At 52.7% G+C, this 14,623-nt stretch overlaps 2 protein-coding genes across 9 annotated transcripts in view; one reads left to right on the forward strand and one right to left on the reverse strand.

The window, feature by feature from the left end:
* Positions 1-1,589, reverse strand: part of WARS1 (tryptophanyl-tRNA synthetase 1) — a 31,828-nt gene extending 30,239 nt beyond the window's left edge. The window contains exon 1 of one of the 2 annotated variants that reach the window (XM_060620750.3): positions 1,477-1,589. The gene's annotated coding sequence lies outside the window, so the exon portion shown is untranslated. Of the gene's footprint in view, positions 1-446; positions 582-1,476 lie in introns of those variants that run through there. The other variant, XM_060620751.3, reaches the window with a different exon arrangement.
* The window catches only part of WDR25 (WD repeat domain 25), a 140,141-nt gene continuing 125,562 nt past the window's right edge, over positions 45-14,623 (forward strand). Inside the window, exons 1-3 of one of the 7 annotated variants that reach the window (XM_078447826.2) lie at positions 871-1,709; positions 2,639-2,709; positions 5,169-6,013. In XM_078447826.2, coding sequence (XP_078303952.2) covers positions 997-1,709; positions 2,639-2,709; positions 5,169-6,013 — 1,629 coding nt within the window. In that variant the 5' untranslated portion in view covers positions 871-996. The other 6 variants (XM_078447832.2, XM_078447827.2, XM_081795994.1 and 3 more) reach the window with 6 other exon arrangements.

Below are 14,623 nucleotides of genomic sequence, written 5' to 3' on the forward strand. Positions count from 1 at the left end.
CCCCTTCAAATAATAAGATGTACGTGATCTTCAAATCTCCCCTTCAAATAAAACGTACATGACGCAAAGAAGACGTCAACGTGCAAGAAGCCGGCCGAAGACAACTGGCGTGTCACAATGAGAATGCCGACACGTTAGGGTACCGACGGTGTAAGGAGTCCTCGTCAGGGAGAAACAGGACAGCCAACACAGAAGTGTGGCAAGTCAAGCTACAAACCCAAACAGGCAACTGCTCCCCCGAGATCTCCATCCCCTGGGGAAGCCGTGAACCACATGAACTTGGGTCAACGGGACGAAATACGATGCACGCTCGGTAAACCCTGATTCTGGGAGAGACCACTCCTCACCTCCCCTGCCCCGCCCCAGCCCAGGTTTCCAGCACTTTGGTAAAAGGCTGGCAAAAAATACCAATAAGCTCCAAGCCTGGCAAAGATGGCAATACATACCCAGGTTGTGGGAGACACTGCAGAGGTGGCCACTGGTCACGCCGGGCAGTTGAGGAGCTGAGACTGCCCTGTACAGCCAGCGGTCTTCTTTAATAGTCTTCCCCTGTTTCTTTCAGTTTCCTTTTTAGCAAAAGGCTCTTCTCTGTTTTTTTTTTTTTTTTTTTTTCCTGTTTACCCCACTCTTCAGCTATTTGCACGTAGGGTTGTTTTTTTTTTTTTTTTTTTAAAAAGAAATCACTCAGTTTCTCGGAAACACTTGAGATTCTTGACCAACCTCTTTGAGGAGACTGTCCAATCAGGGGTGGGTGGGGTGGGCGGGGTGGGTGGGGACCAATGAAACCCTCTTGAGAAACGAGTCGCTAGCCGGTCATTGCATCAGCCACCCCATACATACCCTAGACTGGCCTCCGTATAACCTCTCCACCCTCTTCCTCTTCCCCACCCGAGCATCAGTGTGAGGAAGTGTTATGTGTAGCCGTGCAGAGGCCGAACGGCGACTGTGCCTTCCCTGCAGGTGTTCACTGAGGCAGCGCAATGCAGTGGAAAGATCATGAGTTCTGGGGTCAGACGGGCCCGGGTTGCAATCCCAGCTCGGGCATCTCAACACCTTGGGCAAGTCACATTACCTCTCTGCTTCATCCTCGGTTTCCTCATCTGTGAAATGGGCATAAAGAAGCCTCCTAACTTTACCGTGGAGGGGACTAAGTACGATACCAGAGGCAAAGCCCCCGGCACGTGGCAGAGCCCCGTTAAAAGTGGGGGCTTCTCGCCATGGGGAAAGGGAAGAGGTAGGAGACGATGCAGGGTCGGTGCCGGCAGGAGTGGGCGACAGACGGGGACGCCGGCGCTGGGAGGAAGGGGGCGAGGGGCGCCGTGCCAGCCTCCGCGCCCCTCGTGGTACCAGAACCCGGCGGGCAGCGAGCCGGGCTCTGAGGAGGATACTCCGGGCCCTCGCCTGCAGGCGGCTCCGGGAGGGCCAGGTCTTCCGGCACCGCCCCGGCCTCCCGCCCTCCCTCATCCCCTCACTTACCGGCCCAGCCGGGCCCTTCAGCACCGCCGGCTCAGCCACGGACGGCCTCCTGGGCGTCCTTGGAAACTCCTTCCGGCCGGAACCACTTCCGGCCAGGCTGCACCCTCATTGGCTGTTCGCGCGGGGGCAGGACGGAGGCCGCGGGTGATTGGTTGGAGGCCCCGGCACCCGCGGAACGCGACTGGGCTGCGGGGTGCCGGCGGGACTGCCTCCGGGAGGACCGAGCGCTTCCGGTGCGTGTGGTGAGCGGCGGGCCCGGGGGCGGGAGGGGGCTGGAACCCCGCGGCGGCGGCGGCGGCGGTCGGAGAGCACCACACCCCTCAGCGCGGGCCTTTCCCCGTCCCTCGCCCGTCCTTCATCGCAGCTGCCTTCCGGATGCGCGCTGCTCTGGACCAGCCTCACCTCCAGCTCTTGACAGCTCGGCTAACTTCTATTCATCCTTCAAAACCCATCTCTGGTCGTATCTTCTTTGTTGCCTTCGTCGGTCTGTAGCCTCCGGCGCAGGATCCGTGTTCTGTGTTTAATCGCTGTACACACCAGACCCAACATAAGGCTTGGCACAGAGTAGGTAATCAGGATATGTTTGTTGAAGGAGAATATCCTATTTCTTTTACTTTTCTCCGTGCCCCCCTCCCACCAGGTTGCATTTCACAAATATTTCTAGATGCTGGGGATCAAGCAGTGAACAAAACACAAGGAGTCTTGTCCTCGTGGAGCTGACGTGCTAGTGACTCTCAGGGCCACTCCCCCGTTTTGTGGCCTCGTTTCTCCAATGCTCTTACCTTTCTCCCTGTACCTCTTTGTCTTAGTTGAACGTCCCCACACCATGAAATATTTTCCTTTTTTTCCCCATTTGCCTTAGAAACAAAAAAGGCAGCACTTTTCCCCCCTAAAGTTTCTGTTGTTCCTGATGTTTCCCATTCTTTCCCACTTTTGCGTGTTTTTCTTGAATCACCCTTGCCTCCTTCTCTCTTGCCCCGTTTGATTAGTTTTGCTGTTTCATTCTCCAGTGCTTCTCACCACCTCTGTTCCCTCACCTCCTCCAGAGCATTAATTGCTCGGATGTCACCGTTTGTCTTAGGTCTGCCTCGGCCACCCTAGAGGAAACTGCAGCCCCAAGCTCACCGCCACCTGTACTGTCCTGTTTTACTTTTCTCCTTAGGATTTCGTACTACGTCACACCCTGTATTTCACCTGATTATGGTCTGTCTCTCCCGCCGGCATGTGAGCATGGTGAGCACGGGGCATCCTTCACTGTGTCGCTTGCCACGGTGTGCTTGGGGTGGGGCTTGGTGAGTAGCCCATGCTCCATCAATATCGAATAAATGAACGACGCGTCCACGAAGCAGGTAGTTTTGGGAGCCTTATCATCCACCCTTCTGCATTCATTCAGTCCTTGCTGCCTTGCCTTGTTAGGAAGTGGGGTAACGGGCCCCAGCCCCACTACTCCCTGATCTTTTGCCGTAGACCTCTTTTGAAATTCCAGCCATCGGCCTCTCTTTTCTTTAAGCTGACCGCTGCAGGAAACCAGGTGGGCGGGATTCCATCTCATGGCTGGGCACAGACACCCTGCTGGTGGGAACCTGGTGGGTTCCCTGTGACAGGAAGGAATGGCATGCTGTGGTGTGTGGTGCTGTGCACAGGAGCCGAGACAGGTGAGAGGTCTCATCAGGATGGGCCTCAGGACCAGGCTAAGTATGTAGAGAACAGAAATGCCAAGTTGTTTGCGGAGCACAGTCCGTTAGTTTATAATTAGTCCATTACATTAGTTCTGCTTGAGATACGCTGGCCAGTTATAGAAGTCTTATTTTACCTGCCTAGATTGGGCTGCAGGTGGGGGTGCAAGTTTTGGAGGAGGTAGACTACAGACATTTGTTGAATGAAGACGTAACGTGTTAGGCCGTGGGGCCCTTCAGGTGATGGGTACCCTTTGGTACCCACCGCCCAGGGAAAGAGCTGGGTGGTAGGCTGTCTGGAGTGGCTTAACAGAGGACCCAGAGGGAATCTCTGGCGCTGACCTGACCCCGTGTGTGGGAGTAGGGGTTCAGTGTGGTACAGTAAGGTAGGGCAGGGTGGGGCGTTCTTGGAAGTTGGTGGGTTGCCAAGTTTTAGCGCTGCTCCACTGCGCCATCTGCTGTCCTGGTTGTGCTGGGCATCCCTGTCTTCCTCCTGACTGTGCTTCCTCTTAAAAGCACTGAATGGGGCAGAGAAAGACAGATACCCTACATGAGTTTTCACTCATATGTGGATCCTGAGAAACTTAACAGAAGACCACGGGGGAGGGGAAGGGGGGAAAAAGTTACAGAGAGGGAAGGACGCAAACCATAAGAGACTCAAATACTGAGAACAAACTGAGGGTTGATGGGGGTTGAGGGAGAGGGGAAAGTGGGTGATGGCCATCGAGGAGGGCACCTGTTGGGATGAGCACTGGGTGTTGTATGGAAACCAATTGGACAATAAATTATATTGAATATATATAAAAAAACATTGAATGGGACTCCAGACTGAAGTACTTCTTTCTAGAAACTAGGTGGCAGACTTTATTGTGTATGATGGCTCAGAATTTCAGGAAGAATCTTTTAAAGAATTTTTAAAAAGTTTATTTATTTAGAGAGCGTGCACGCTTAAGTCGGGGAGGGGCAGAGAGAGAGGGAGACGGAATCACAAGCAGGCTCTGCACTGTCAGCTCAGAGCCTGATGTGGGGCTCAGACTCATGAACTGCGAGATCGTGACTGAACTCAAGCGAGGTGCTTAACTGACTGAGCCACCCAGGTGTCCCAGGAAGAATCTTTTAGAAAGGGGAGATTCACTGCTGTGTCAGTGTGTGTTTGGAGTGAAATTGGGGGATTCAGACCACACCTTCAAAACTGGGGGGGATTGGTTGCTTGAACACCCTAGTCTTGTGTTGTGGGTCTGTCTCCCCAGCTGGCTTGTTGTTGAGACAGGATATCTAGGCAGTGGGGGGCGAGGGTAAAGGAGGGACTGGAGGACTGGAGCACAAGGGGTGGAGGAAGGTACGGGTGACGTGCTTTTCCCACTTGGTGGGTTCTGGACCTCTTCCCATTTCAGTATTTTCAGACCTACCCTCAAAGGCCCAAATTGATCTTACGAAAGACATCTTAAAGTCCTGAATCTTTCTGTCCAGGCAGCCTATCTCCATTTAGTCGGGTCCTCTTTTATGTCTTTCAATAAAGTTTTAGTTTTCTTCCTATAGATCTTGCTAATTTTTTGCTAAAGTTGTTCCCAGATATTCCATAGTCTTCATTTGAAAAAAAAAATACGTATCTTCTAGTTATACCTGGTATGTGGAAAAGCCCTCATTTAAAAAAAATGTTTTTTAATTAATTTTTTTTTAATGTTTATTTTGAGAGGTGGGGGCGTGAGCAGGGGAGGGGCAGAGAGAGAGAGGGAGACACAGAATCCGAAGCAGGCTCCAGGCTCCGAGCTGTCAGCACACAGCCCGACGTGAGGCTCGAACTCACGAACCGTGAGATCATGACCTGAGCCCCAGTCGGATACTTAACCGACTGAGCCACCCTGGTGCCCCAAAAAAGCCCTCATTTTTTAATGTGTTTCTTCCTAGAGTTTTCCAATCATGGGTTTGCTAGATGGCATGTTTTCTTTTAATTACGTGTGGTGGTAAATATTCTTCCATGCATATTTTCTGACATTTGACTTTGTTTGGTCTTAGGTAGTTTGTCCTCCAACGATAGCAAGAAACTGTCTTCAATGGCCTCATTGGTGGCTTATGATGACTCAGAGTCAGAGGCTGAGACTGAGCCTGCGGAAAGTTTTAATGCTGCCGGCCAGGTGAAGGACACCTCTGATGTGGTCAAACCTCGTGGGCAGGATTTTGCATCAGAAACCCCAGGTGTGACAGAAGGGGCAGCACTGCCCACAAAGCACGGTTCTCATGAAGACCCAGCTGGCCATCGTCTCCCCCTGGTTCGGCTCTGGAGAAGTGACCCAGGATCTTGCCCCAGCCAGAGGCTACAGTGGCCCAGAACAGAGCCTGAAGCCACCTTCCCCACAGGCAAGCCTCCTCGACCTTCCCTGTGGACCAGCCACGTTCCGGCTGGCCATGTGCCCCTGGCAGCTGCCCGCTTTAAGCAGGTGAAACTCTCCTGGGGAACTTACGACTCCCCCGAGCCGTCGTCCCGTGCCCAAACCAAATCTGAAACCCCAGGTAAAAATGGCAACTCTCTTCAGAGGAAAAGGTGTGAGGACTGTGTCGTGCCCTACACCCCCAAAAGATTAAGACAGTCGCAGGCATTAAGCACAGAAACAGGCGAGAGTAAAGATACGGAGGCACAGGGTCCCTCTGTGGGGCGTGCCCCGGCCCCTCTCTGTGTGGCCCCCAGAGTGTCCGAGTTTATTGAGCCATACTTGGACAGTCCGTATCGAGAAACCACGATTCCCAGGAAAGTGCTTTTCCACCTGAGAAGCCACAGGGGCCCCGTCAACAGCATTCAGTGGTGTCCAGTCTTCGCCAAGAGTCACATGCTTCTCTCAGCTTCCATGGACAAAACCTTCAAGGTAAGACTTGAGTGATCCCCCTTCTTCAGGGGCTCTTGGGAGTAAGCTGCCGGGGTATTTTGTTCTTCACGACAGTGAGGTAGGGGTGCTGCACGTTTCTGTGGGGAAATTTGTATAACTCTCTCCGTCGTGTTTGAAAGTGTGTTCTCAGTGGCCCACCTTGGATTGCAGGTTCGTTTTGTCCGCTCTTCCCCGATGCCGCCTCGCCGAGGGCACCAGAGGGTACCAGTCCTTGTCCCTTGTGGGGACACTGAGGACGCGCAGGCACGCTGGAGCCCTGGGTGGGTGAGGTCGCTGAGCGAGGGCGTCAGAGTTTCGGAAAGCAGGCCCAGGACGAGTCCCGGGCCCCTGTGAACCACGTTGAGTGTTGAGCCTCGCCAACTCCGTGCCAGGCGCCGTGCTGGTCCCTGGCCTCGTGGTAGAGGCCGTGGACGAGGGGAGAGGCTCTCCCAGCCCTCGGCTCTGGAGTGTAAGGACCAGACTCTCAGTGGGATGCAAGTGCTTTGTGAACCCGCCGGGAGGGACAGCAGCCCGATCTTGGGGGGCTTGGTGAAGGCTTCCAGAAGGAGGGGAAGGTTCATGTGGTGAAGGGGGTGAGATGCGGCAGAAGGATGTCTTTGGCTGTAAGCATGGAAGTCTTGAGGGGCCTGGTGGGGGGTGAGGGTCCTGAGGTTAGGGAAGCGGGCAGGGGCCGGACCAGGGGATGGCTGCAGATGACGTGGAGGACCTCCGGGTTCCACAGAAACTCTTTTTCCTCGTTGTTACCTATTGTATTGTATTGTATTGTATTGTATTGTATTGTATTGTATTGTGTTGTATTGTATTTATTTTAATGTTTATTTATTTTTGAGAGAGAGAGAGAGACAGAGCATGAGCGGGGGAGGGGCAGAGAGAGAGGGGGAGACACAGAATCCGAAGCAGGCTCCAGGCTCCAAGCTGTCAGCACAGAGCCTGACACGGGGCTCGAACTCGGGAACCACGAGATCATGACCTGAGCTGAAGTTGGACGCTCAGCCGACTGAGCCCCCGGGTGACCCTCGTTGTTACTTATCTTAAAAGCTCCTGATGTCATGTAGACTTCCAGCGAGCAGACCCCACGTACTCAGGTATGTCGTGCGGCGGGTGCGTCACACCTCCTCTGACCTGTCTCCAGCCCCTCCCCCTCGCTCCCAGCAGCACCTAGGAAGTCACCTGTATGCAATAGGTGCCACGTAAGTGCGAGCTGAACGAACGCTTCCTGGAAAGAAAATGGCTTTGGAGTTGAGGGAACATGGCTTCAGATCCAGTCTTGCTACAGAGCACCTGGTGGGCAGGTCGGCTGGCCCCACTTCCGGTTGGTGTCTCCTCTGTAAAGGGCACAGTCGTACCTGTGTCGTGTGACCAGGTGAGAGAAACACTTACAAAACCCTGTCGCAGAGCTAGGTACCCCTCCAGGTGCTCGGTGAGTGTCAGCTTCCTCCCTCTATTTTCTTACTGTTCTGGAACCATCCTGCCCAGGACATTGTGCTTGCGAATTACGTTTTGAGCTTTTCTCCTAGGAGGCGTTTTCTGAAATGAAGAAAGGAAACCTAAGGACAGTGAGGCTTTGAAATAAGCTAAATCGATGGGTATCGTTGTCATTTTTGAGTGACCAGTTTGGGTCATGAGCCCACTTATCTGTGTTCTCTTCTGGCAGGGCTAACAGAGTCGTTCGGAGACAGTGCCGCGCTCTGCCTTCGGTCTGAAGCCCAGGGACTTTACACTCCGGTCTTTGGTGCTTTTCCTGTGGGGGTGGGGGCTCAGGAGGCTTCCGGTGTCCCCAGTGTGCCCTGTAACAGGCTTGGTTCAATCCCATGCTGCTGGGGCTTCTCAGCGCTCCTTCCTGAGACGCTGCGCCCGCGGGGGGCCAAGTGCAGACTTGTCTCTTTCGTCCGAAGCACATCTGGGGGGTTTCTGGCGGGCTCGTGTGGGCCTGTGTGGTGCCAGGCCGTGTCTGGCTGGAGTCACGGTGGTCTGGGCTCAGGGTCAGCTTTGTGACGTTGGGCAACACACTTAACCTCTCAGAGTCTGTTTCCCCCCCGATCACACGAGTCTATGAGACCTACAGTTGGCACTTCTGAGATGGGACACGTGCCCAGGCACATGTGTCTGCAGCCCCCTGTCTAATGCCAGGCGCATGGTGCAGTTTTGGAGGGAGTGTGGCTACGGGTGGGCCACCTGAGGGGCACGGGCAGCCCCCTTCTAGGACCCTGGGGGGAGGGGGCGGTCTGGCAGATGTTTGGCAGCAGGGGCTGGAGGAGGAGGCGGCTCATCAGCAGGTTGCTGTGGGCAGAGACGGGTGGAGGGATTTAGGGCAGCAGGTCCAGAGGATACCTGCCACCTGCCCGCCCACCCGAGGGGTCGTGTCTGCTGATGGGAGGGACGGGCTTGGAGTCCTGTGGGGACCGGTCTGTATGTGGCATCAGCGAGGGGCCCCGTGGGCCCCGCCTGGATCACTTTTGCCCAAGTTGAGGTTTTCTAAGCGGAGGCATCCCCAGTCTAGTTTTTAAACGGAGCGCGTCTGAGCGAAACCATTGATTTGGGCTGTTGTGTTTGTTCCGTCGTGTAGTGAGTGTTTGTGGACTAGATGAGTGTGCCAGGTTCTGTGCACTGGGGATGTTCTGTCCCGTTCCCTGCCCCCCCCCCCCCCCCCCCCCCCCCGCCGTGGGGGACGCCGCGTCAGCCAACCAGCTGTGACACCTCGTGACCAGAAGGGGGCGCAGTTGGCCCAGCTTGGGAAGCTGCTCAGGCGCCAGGGCCGAGGGACTGCGGTAGAAAAGCCTTGCTTGGGGTGATTCACTGAGACCTGGGTCGGGGCCGTTTGCTGTGGAACTGCCCTTGGCGGGGCCAGCGCGGTTGCCGTCATGGCTGCTGGCGTCGGTGTCTCTTCTTCCCCTCTTCTTCGTGTGGGTCTTGAAAAAGCAGGGCTTTTAAAAGCCGTCTGTGCAAAGGGGCGGGCCGGGATCCTCTCTGCTTGAAGGCATTTGACGGTGTTCAGTGACAGAGTTATTCGGCAAACTGATTTTGAGCAACTTGTTAGCGCGACGAATGCGTGGCAGGGGCTGGAGGAGCCGGGCCGGGAAAACCGGCCGGGGACCAGGCGCAGGCAGGGCTGGAACCCGAGAGGGGAGTCGTCAGTCGCGTGGAGCCGGTGTGCAGCCCCAGGCAGGATGGTGTTCTCCCCACCCCTAGTGTCGGGGCTGCGTGGCGCGGTCGACCTTGGGGGCCCACGGGGTGGAGGGGGTGTGGATGCCGAGCGTCGAGTGGGAACGGGGCTGTGGGCGCAGGGGGGGGAGTCCCGGCTTCTCACGGCCCGGTCCCGGGTGGAGAGCGGACGGGAGGCGCAGTGGGGAGAGGGTTAGAAGAGGTGCTGTGACAGGGTACGCCCCAGCTCTGTGCTCCCTTCCTAGGGTGCCTTCTTGAGCCCCCCTGCATCAGGAAGGAGGGAAGAGCTTGGGGGCCGGGGTCACGGCACTTCGGTTTGAATCCTTCTGCCGCTGACTGGCTCCGTGATCTTGGGCAAGTTCTCCGAACCTCGGCCAACGTAATGCAAAGTGCAGACAAGATAATTCTGTGTGCCTCGCTGGCTTTCTGTGAAGAAAAGATGAACTCTGGGCGTGAGCTCTGTGGGGCGGCGCCCGGCACATCATAGTAGGCACTTGCCGCGTGCTGCCGAGTTTGCTCCCCCCGGGAGTCTTGTCCCTTCCTTACCACGTCGTGGCGTCTCTTTCTGCCTGCGTAGCCATGAACCAGATCTGCTACACCTCGTAGATTTTAAGCTTCTTGAACGTGGGAACCGTGCCAGACCCATTTATATATTATCTTTAGCACCTGGCACAAAGTTTTGTACATGTTAAGTGATCAGTGAAGACTGAAAAAATCTTTCTTGGATTTTATTTCCAGCCTTTGGGGAAGGGTTTTCTCTGAAGTGCATAGATTTTATTCGCCACTAGGGGGCACAGTAAGACTTCTTATAAGCTCACTCAAGCTTCTAGAATGTGAAAGAATCCTTGATTCAAGGTAACATTTACTGAAATATGACTTCTTTTCTGATCAAGAGAAAAACAACACAATCCATCTGATTAATCTAAAGAGCGTGGAGTGCCACAGTTCCTTCGTCTCCTTAAAATGTAGCTTTGGAATTCATAAATTTCAATTGGGTACATTACAGTGGAAAGATACTTATTTTAATATGTTCTAAATGTTCTGTGAGCTGTAAAATATGCTTATATTGGTTTTGAAAAATTTACAGCTGGAGAAATTAAGTAAAATAAAACAATGACTCATAACTCCGCACTGATGCTCTGTTTTCTTTCCTGATGATCCCTTCCTGCCCCTGTGTGTAGAAGCATCTGTTTCTCACAGTTGTAATCCCAGCACGGATACCCTTTTATATACTCTTTTCATTTCCCTGTGTCCTCATTTGGCTCGACACGTTTGAATACCCACCGCACGTAAAGGTAGAATTCAGACTTTGAAGCCCTTGGAAGAAGTACAGACGTGGCCTGCTGCAGCCGAACACAGGCGGCCCCAATGTCGGCCCCGCACGCGGAGCCCTCTGCTAGGCACCGGATGAATTCTCAAAGGCCCATGACATGTTTCCTGCTTCCAGGGACCACCGTCCATGCGTCGAAATCCTGGAGTTCTGAAGCACAGAAGGATTTTAAGTAAAATGTATGAATTAGGTGTTCGTTTGTTTTACAAAATGGTTTGCTTTAGGAATTCTTTCGATAACAGGCTTCCCTATGATACTTAAACCTTTCCCTTTCGGATCACAAACGTAATAAAAGCTTGTTGTGAAAAGCTTTGAAGGTGCAGAGAACACGAGGAGCGAAGGCAAACACAGCAACCGTGGCTGATCCTAACCCCGAGCTGGCGCCTCATTGGCACTGGGGGCCTCTCCTGGTCTGGACCCCCACGTTCCCGTGGGTTTACAGAGCTGGGCTCACTGCACACTATGTGCCGGTTTGGTTCTGCCCCTGCCCCCCACCATCCTTTGTGCTGTTTGTAAGGGGCATTGTCCTGCCTTATTCAAAACTTTCCCCAAACGTATTTTCAGGACTGTCTCCGATCCCAGACTTGGCTTTGTCATATCTGCGTTGTTTCCCATCATGACTTGCTTTAGTTTTTGAAATGGTCAGTACTGCCGCGGACATGGCTATACACGGGTGTCGTCTTTTCTGCTGCCTTCATGTAGTTAAGATGGGCTTTGATTTATACCCAGGCTTGCGCTAATTAATAAGGGCTTTGCGTGTGGTGAGCGGAGCCTGAATAGATGGGCAAACCTCGGGCACTGTTGTTACAAGAGACTCCTGGGTTCCTGTTCCCTATCTGGTGCTTGGTAGCTGGGTGACTTTGGGAAAAATCACCTTGCCTCTCTGATTCCCCCATTTTCTCACTGGTAAATGGGTAGAATGGCTGCTGGTTAGGGTTGTTGCTATGTAGAAGAGATGAAGAGATACAGCTCGATGCCTAGCATATGGGAGGGGCTGAAGAAACACTTTCCTGACTCCCCTGGTCCTTTATTGATCAATTAGGGAAAAAAGAAAAAAGAAAAAAGATGAGTCACTCAGAATTCTCCAACTTAATGTAACTCTTGCGTTTGTGCATCTTTTAATGGTCTGTCTATAGATACATGTTTTTCCAAGCGTTTCAATGTCAGTACTCCTGAGACAGATACTTTTAAAACTCAAAAAGTTTTTGGGTTTGTTTGTACCAAGCTGTTTATCTCCTCCCTTTTCTTTAAAAAACATTTTTTTTAAAAATGTTTTATTTATTTTTGAGTCAGAGAGACACAGAGCATGAGCAGGGGAGGGGCAGAGAGTAGAGGGAGACGTAGAATCTGAAGCGGGCTCCAGGCTCCCAGCTGTCAGCACAGAGGCCGACGCGGGGCTCGAACCCGCGAACCGTGACATCATGACCTGAGCCGAAGTCAGATGTTTAACCGACTAAACCACCCAGGCGCCCTGTACCTACTCCCTTTTCTTGAACTGCACATTTGGAAAGCATATACCGGAGGGCTGGCTCCGTGTCTCTGAACTGATCACGTTTAAAATGTGACCGAAGAAAGTGAATCGGGCAGCAGTCTGCCTGCTCTCAGAGCGTGTTGTGTCTGGGCGTCCGGCAGCACTGGGAGGAGTGGTTTCACACCTGAAGAGGCCCAGGAGTGAGTCTGGGGGCCAGGAGGAGGCACCCACCGAGGTCGGCACCAGGCTCAGATGGGTCTCAGGCCCCCTTCCCATATGCGTGTGAAGGAAAGGATTTTGTTCTGGAGGCTGAAGGCCCAGATTGGGGGTCTCCCTGTGCTGCTCGCCAGCTCTGTGGCCTCTGGCAGTGAGTGCCATTGAGGGGCTGGAGAGAGCTCACCATCCCTGAGTTCTCGTCATCTGCTAGGAATGGTTCCCTACTCTCCAGCTCCCCTTCGCACAGGCCTGTGAAGCAAGGGCTGGTCTTACTCCCACTTTCCAGACAAGGAAGCTGAGGCCCAGAGAGGTTAAGGGATTTGTCTGTGGTCACACAGCTGGCAAAGTGTAGAAACAAGATGGGAAGCTGTCAGAGCAAATACACTCTGATGAGTCTTTTGCCTCTGAAAATAAAGGATGGGAAGGCATAGCCCCTTGTCCACGTGGTGCCCAGGCTCTGTCCCAGCTTGAAAGTCTTGTGGTTCTGTTAAGGGACATAAGGAGAAGAGATGATTTCCACTGTGGTTTGGATTTGCATTTTTATGTATTACAGGATCCCGTTGATTTATCATTGTTAGCGGATCTGATTATATTAGGGTATCTTAGATGTGCTTTGTAGAAAGTAATACATCTCAGACTCAAAGACAAGGAATTTATGGATTCAAGTGCCAGAGTGAAGGTTTATTTCAGTTTTGAAAGAATTATTCTTGATGGATTTTACAAAATGAGGTGGAGAAATGATTTGATGTGCAGAGTGAGAAGTCGTGGGGCATTATGCAGATGATTGGCAATTTATTCCAAGCACGAGGCAAATCTATTGGAAATGAGAGCCGCACAGCTGGGGAGGAGGGTTGGGCTGTGGTGGTGGGCGTTTGGTATTTGGGGAGTGAATGATTAACAGTGCACTGAGGGTAATTAGGCGAAGGCGAGGAGAGAATGGGTGGTGCGTGTGCGCGCGTGTGTGTGTGTGTGTGTGTGTGTGCAGAGCTCATCTGGGTCCGTCTTCGTTTGACAGGGGCCCAGAGAGGGGAACACACTGGTCCCGGGGCACACAGGTGGTCATGTGGACTTGGAGCCTTGTGTAGGAAGTGTTCCGATGCTTCTCCCTCTGGACACCGTTTGCTCCTCTCCCTTCCCACCTTTTGTGTATTTTCGGTCCGGGGAAAGTTCATGATCATCTCAGTCGTCCCAGGGGTGGGAGTGAGGGCCTCAGGCTGGCCGACAGCGGGGCTGCCGAGCCTCTGGGAATTGCTGTGAGATCCTGAGCTGGAACCTTCTCTTCGTGGGAAGTGAAGGTTGTTGTTTTTTTTTTTTTTTTGACACTCCTCTCCCCCATATGAAAGCTGCAACGTTTCCGAGGCCAACACATGAGACATTTCCCACTTTCCGTTTGCTTGCCAGAAGGGCCTTGCAAGCTTTCTCCTTGCAGAAAAAACCCCTGGGTTGCAGGAGGAATAAGAAAAGGAGACTGTGGCAGAACCCAAACTGTGTTGTCTGCTCTTTGAAAACTTCATTCCGTTGAACTTTAACAGTTCACTGTACCTGGGGCAGGGCCGTGTGCCTGCCAGATGCTGACAGGGAGAAAACAGTGCCGTGTGAAGGTGCAGACTCTGTCCTCAGGGAACCAGCCTCATCCAGTCTCATCCGGTGTCATTAAGGGAAGAATAGAGCAATTTGGGAAAATGCTTTTAATGTAATTGAAAAATGCAGATTGCAAAATTGGCCCGGTTAGGAATTGAGACAGTCTAGTAAATTATTTCTTGCTGCTTTTAAAACCTGGACACAGAAGACTCTTAAAGGCCACCATCTAGTGCCCAGTGATGGCTTTGTCCTCTTGATTAAAAAAAAAAAAAAAGTTATTTTAGATTGAACTTAGTTTTATCGTAAAAGTAGTCAAGTTTTGGGAAAAAATCCAAAAAAAGTAGAAATGAAAAATGTAATTGTAGGTCCTCCACTCAAGCATAACAACTGTGAATGTTTTGTAAGCAGTTTTTCCTTTCAGTATTCTTTTCCCCTGAGCATCGGCTGGCTTTAATTATACTGTAGGTACTTTGTTTTTGTAAGCAGCATTTAAAAATTACGTGACGGTTATTCCCCCCCTGCAAACTGCTAGTATTTTTACCCCTTAAAAGGAGGGGTGGGTAAGTCAGTCCAGCCTCCCAGCCTTTCCTCGCAGCTTCTGCTGTCTCTGCTCAGGCATCTCTTCCAGACGGAGACCCCCAAATGGGGGCAGTGGGGTGGGGTGCAGGGGCGAGGGCACCGGGGTATGGTCAGAAGTACATGTGAGGGAGGCCAGTGGTGTCAGCCCAGGACCCTGGAAGCCTGCCTTCACACAGCCTCCCTCCAGCAAGCTTCCTCAGGTTTCTCGACGGGACAAGATCAGAGAGAACACGCCTCAAGTCCCTCCCCA

Source organism: Panthera onca, chromosome B3, assembly GCF_046562875.1.
Source record: "Panthera onca isolate mPanOnc1 chromosome B3, mPanOnc1 haplotype 2, whole genome shotgun sequence".
Classification (NCBI taxonomy): Eukaryota; Metazoa; Chordata; class Mammalia; order Carnivora; family Felidae; genus Panthera; species Panthera onca.